Source organism: Ailuropoda melanoleuca, chromosome 19, assembly GCF_002007445.2.
Source record: "Ailuropoda melanoleuca isolate Jingjing chromosome 19, ASM200744v2, whole genome shotgun sequence".
Lineage (NCBI taxonomy): Eukaryota > Metazoa > Chordata > Mammalia > Carnivora > Ursidae > Ailuropoda > Ailuropoda melanoleuca.
This window is the reverse complement of record NC_048236.1, coordinates 10557519-10563149: the sequence shown is the minus strand read 5'-3', so window position 1 is coordinate 10563149 and position 5631 is coordinate 10557519. Positions and strand designations below refer to the sequence as shown.

General features: G+C 43.0%; 1 protein-coding gene across 1 annotated transcript in view; it reads left to right on the top strand.

The window, feature by feature from the left end:
- Positions 1–490: 490 nt before the first annotated feature.
- Positions 491–5631, top strand: part of LOC100471068 (glutathione S-transferase A1-like) — a 7379-nt gene continuing 2238 nt past the window's right edge. The window contains exons 1-4 of the mRNA XM_034648130.1: positions 491–636; positions 1453–1504; positions 2478–2610; positions 4717–4858. Of these exons, the coding sequence (XP_034504021.1) occupies positions 550–636; positions 1453–1504; positions 2478–2610; positions 4717–4858 (414 nt within the window). The 5' untranslated portion in view covers positions 491–549. The remainder of the gene's footprint in view (positions 637–1452; positions 1505–2477; positions 2611–4716; positions 4859–5631) is intronic.

Below are 5631 nucleotides of genomic sequence, written 5' to 3'. Positions count from 1 at the left end.
CCAGCCCTACTCTTCGTTTTAGTCCTAGGTGTGGACTTCCACGTCCGTCACTAACTAGAGAAGGACTATAGACACGTCTTTTCATCTCTGAGACTTGTTCTCAATAAATGATATGGGTATGATAACAACCAGCTCATGGGGCTGTTATGAAGATTAAAGCTATAATGTATCCAAAGGGACTAGCATTGGGTCATGATGATTAGGAGGTTTTCAGTAAATATCAATTCCCTAATCTTTCCCCCTCCCCCTAATGCTCATGCTTACATCCTTACTGTACACGTTCACCTGTTACCCTGCCAAGACAATCAGGTTCAACCCAGTAGAGATATGAACATGGTTTGGAACAATTTCCCAGGGTTGGCTACTGATGGATGAGAATTTGGGCCATGAAAGACATTCTAGGGATGCTTCCAACTCAGCCACGAGGAAGGCAGATACTCCTTCAGCTTGTTGGTGCTATTTGACCCTATACCAAAAAGTACATTTTTACGTCTGTGATATTCATTCCTTTGTTCTTTCATTCATGTTTAGAGAAGTGCGGAGACTAGCATGGCGGGGAAGCCCAAGCTTCACTACTTTAATGCACGAGGCAGAATGGAGTCCATCCGGTGGCTCTTGGCCGCAGCAGGAGTAGAGGTAAGATCTGAGTCTTGTCATCTTAAGTTGGATCTAAAATTGACTCTAACAAAGTACTCTTCTCACATAAGCTGAGAGAATTTTCTTACTAAATGACTGTCAAGAGTTTTGCATTAAAAAAATTGTCAGCTGGGGTGCCCAGGTGGCTTAGTTGGTTAAGTCTCCAACTCTTGATTTCGGCTCAGGTCATGAGCTCAAGGTTATGAGATTAGTCCCACACTGGATTCTGCACTGGGTGTGGAATCTGCTTGGGATTCTCTCTCCCTCTCCCTCTGCCGTACCCCTCCCACTCACACACTCTCTCTAAATAAAAAGAAAAACAAATTGTCAGCTATTAATAGATGAACAGATTTAGGGGTCCTGGGGGGCTCAGTCAGTTAAGCCTCTGCCTTTGGCTCAGGTCATGATCTCGGGTCCTGGTGTGGAGCCCCACATAGGGCTTCCTGCCCAGCAGGGAATCTGCTTTTCCCTCTCCCTCTGCCCCTCCCCTGCTCATGCTTTCTCTCTCTCTCACTCTCTCCCTCTCTAAAATAAATAAATAACATCTTAGAGAGAAAGAGAGAGAGAGAGAGATGAACAGATTTGAGCTAATATATTATTAAAATTTCTTTTCATCAAAGAACATAACTAATTAAAATAACTGAAGGAAACTAAGCTCAGTGAGTAGGCTTTATTTAGATTTGGATTTAAGCCAACTGTAAAATATCATTTATGACATGTGTGCAACAATTGGAAATATGAACCTTGTTCTTAGATGATTTTAAAGAAGCATTGTTGATATTGTAGGTGTGCTAATTCACTGTTTCTGCTCTCTAGTTTGAAGAGATATTTATAGAAACTCCAGAAGACTGGAATAAGTTAAGGAATGGTAAGACCAAATATCGAATTCCTTGGATGAGGGTATTGGGTAGAAGTCATAAGTTGAGGTTTTAACACCTACTTGTGAGGGTGGTGGGAGTTGAGGGTGGTGGAAAGGAAGAAAGGTGGCTCCAATGTAAGGAGTGGGGCTCCTTGGGCTGGTCTTCCATCTCACTCAGGGCTAGGAAGGGCTTGAACTCTGAGTATTTGCTAAAGGAACCATGCCCCTTTTCCTGCGAACAACCTCTCTTTGCTCTCTCCAGCTTTTATGCCCCCCAAGTGAGCTGGGTCAGTTCAGCTTCCCACACAGCCTGCCCATCCAAGGTCCTTCAAACACAAGCAGTAGGGCAAAGAAGTAGAAATAGGCCAGCAGTTGCTGTGAGTTCTTTTCTCTGGTGTGGTTGACAAGGTCACACCTAGCAATATTATAGACTCAGAGAATGAGATGGTGTTGCGTTGGTTGAAAGGCCAGGTGACAGTATGAAGAGGGAGATGAAGAACAAGGTCCAACGCTACAAACATCAGCAGACTCAGTAAAGCAGGGCCTGCCTTGCACACATTGTTCAGTGGTAGAATTGAAAGAGCACATAAAACACCCTACATAGAAATCTCTTTTAGAATTGGCCTTAATGGCATAAGCGCATTTGAAATACAGGTCGTGCTGTCCCTGTTTGAGCTTCTCTCAAAATTTCCTAACACATCCATGAAAGTAAATCGATTGCAAAAACTACAGGAATCTACCATGTATCTGCATGGGAAAGAAAAAGATAAATGAAATAATGGGTGAAAAGTAAGAGGCCGACTGAAAACAAAGAGGATTATGGGAAGCTAAAAACAAAATGCTGTTTTGTTGAAATGTGACCAGGCAATAATTTTTTGTTTTCTTTTATGTCCTAAGTCATGGCAATGAATGATTTTTCATGCTAAAAGAGTATGATCCAATAAGACATTTCACTCTGCTTCTTCCTTTCTTCTTTCAAAAGATGGATATCTGCTGTTCCAGCAAGTGCCAATGGTGGAAATGGATGGAATGAAGATAGTACAGACCAGAGCCATTCTCAACTACATCGCCGCCAAATACAACCTCTATGGGAAAGACGTAAAGGAGAGAGCCCTGTACGGCACTTTTTCTGTTCTTTCATGAACAATTGATGTGAAAATTGGGGTTCTTCCTTGGGTGAGCTGGACTATGTCAGGGAGATCGTGGCCAGCAGCAGCACAGGACTTGGTGATATAGACTGAGGTCCAACACCACAGAGATCCATGAGGATGAGGGATTCCACTTGGAGTGGATTCACCAAGTACGGTTACAGAAAAGGAAGCAGTCCATGGATAGAGCACATATGGTGACAGAGTTTTCCTAAGGTTGATGAACTATGAAGCCAGAAAGATGGTGGGGTCATCACTCCAGATACTCAGGCTGCTGGATACCAGCCAACAGCTAGAGATGAAGGACAACGTGTCTGGGTATGTAGCAGATAAGGCTAGGGAACAGAAAGATCCAAAGGAGCTGCTTCTAAAGGTTCATAAATCACAAGAATGCTGACCAAGAACTTCACTTACCAGCCTGTTATATGGACTGCCACTTGACAAGGGGTGAGCAGAGCCTGGTCCTCAAGATGCCAAGGTTATCTTGAGCATTTTTTTTTAAAGATTTTATTTATTTATTTGACAGAGATAGAGACAGCCAGCGAGAGAGGGAACATAAGCAGGGGGAGTGGGAGAGGAAGAAGCAGGCTTCCAGCAGAGGAGCCCGACGTGGGGCTCGATCCCACAACGCCGGGATCACGCCCTGAGCCGAAGGCAGACGCCCAACCGCTGTGCCACCCAGGTGCCCCTATCTTGAGCATTTTGATACGGGACTAAAGCAGCCAGATTTTGGTCAATACAACCATAACTGTGGGTTCTCTTCTCTGTTGTGATGAGACCACATGATTGAAATTTAAATCTCGGAAGACTCTGTTACCAGTTACTCAAAAAGTTAAACATAGATTTACCATATGCCAGCAACCCCATTACTAGGTATACAAACAAGACAATTGAAAATCCATCCACACTAGAACTTGTACACAAATGTTTATAGTAGTGTTGTTCTTACTGTTCAAACAGTGGAAATGACACAAATGTGCATCAGCTGATCAGTGTGGTTGGAAGATTGGCCTATCCATCAATGGAATATTATTTGGCCATGAAAAGGAATGAAGCATTGATGCATGGTACAACATGGATAAACCTTACAAACATCATGTTACACCAACCAGACACAAAGGCACATATTATATGGTTCTATTTGTATGAAATATCCAGAACACTTGAGAACATAGAAACAGAAAGCAGTTCAGTGGTTGCCAGGGGCTGGAGGAGGGAAGAAATTGGAATGGGTATAAAAGCTTAGAGCATTTCTTTTGGAAATATGAAAATACTCTAGTTAGAGTAGTGATAGTACACAAATCTGTGTCTTTACTAAAAATCACAAACTTGTACAGTTGAGATGTGTATACATTAAGGTATGTGAATTATGTGTTAATAAGGATTTTATTTAAAAAAACTCTTATAGGAAGCCCAGTTTGGAACAATAAAACCAAATCTCCTAGAATATGTACTGATTGGAATGTACAACGAATTTTACCCTCCTAGGGGTTATTTTAGGTGAAGACTTGAGAAATGCACACAAGGTCAGAGTTGGGCAACTGTATGTGGGTAAGGTTGGGGAAGATAATTGGAAAACCTGTTGATATCGGGCACATAAATGGGCCTGGGTGTGTAACAGGCTGAGACAGGAAGGGGACATGACTGAGATGGCTGTGCCAGTTACTCTCTCTAGAGATCACTTAGGTGCAAGGTCTTAGCCACACGAGTCACACTACCTTTGTGCACATAACAAATCACAGCAGATATGGCAAGCCCTAGGTACGGTCCCTGTGGGTATGTGCAGGATCGCACCAATTTCTGTGTGACTCTGGACAGGCCACCAATGCTCTCTGTCCCTCTCTCTGGTCATGTATATAATGAAAATTTTAGACAGATATCTACATCAATGGCTTGTTCTAGAGAACAAAATGTTCATATCAAGTAAAAATCAGAGCTGCATGGGCGGCATATAAAAATGCATCCAATGGGATCCGAACTCTTTTGCCACCTCCTGATGCCCATTCTTGTGCAATTTTCAGCTGTAAAATCAAGGCAGAAGACATTTGACAACTTGTTCACTTTGTCTTTCAGGATAGATATGTACACAGAAGGTATGGCAGATCTGAATGAGATGTTCATTGTTTTGCCTCTATGCCCACCTGATCAAAAGGATGCCAAGATTGCCCTGATCAAAGAGAGAACGACAGATCGTTATCTCCCCGTGTTTGAAAAAGTAAGTGGACTGCTGAGCGCTTTGGGGCCCTGGACTTAGAGGACAAGGAAGGATGGTGCCTGACCGGCATTCCTCAGGCATTGACCTTCACTTCCAATGAGCTAATACTACTACAGCACCCTAATTCTCAAGGCATTTTATAAAAGCTGACTGTGAGGCAGAATTGTACCTGTTATACCCGAATTTCAGTTTTCCGGCAAGACTTCAACTAACCAGGACCCAATCTAGAATTCTCTTTTCAGCAGACCTCCATGGTCATAGTCAGAGCTTGGGCTGTTGAAGGCCTGAGAGCCACACTGGATGTTGGAATAGATTTTGCAGAGCACCACACAGGGGCTTTGATCCAAGAGGAATACGATGACGGCAATGTGTCAGGAGAGACTCTGGCAACATGGGTAGGGAGACATGAGACCAGTTGCCCTTCAGGAGAAGATGGTAGTATTTCAGGGATGGATGGATGAGATGTGTCTGGACAGAGATGGGGCAGTGGGATGGAGGTGAACAGACAGATGGAGAGATGTAAAGGAAAAATTAATTGACATACTTGAAGACATGGCTCTCAGACTTGAGAGGAAAGTCATGCCAACTTTCCACCACTATACATAGTATGTATCTTAGTTAATGTTTCTCCTGGGAGGTAAGAGGAGAACGTTTCAGGATCAAAAGTACCTGAAATTGCGCTAAATAAAAACTATGGGTCAAAAAAAAAAAGAGAAAAGACTGTAGTAGATACAGGGGGCCATACATAGAATGAAAGGATTAATACGGACACA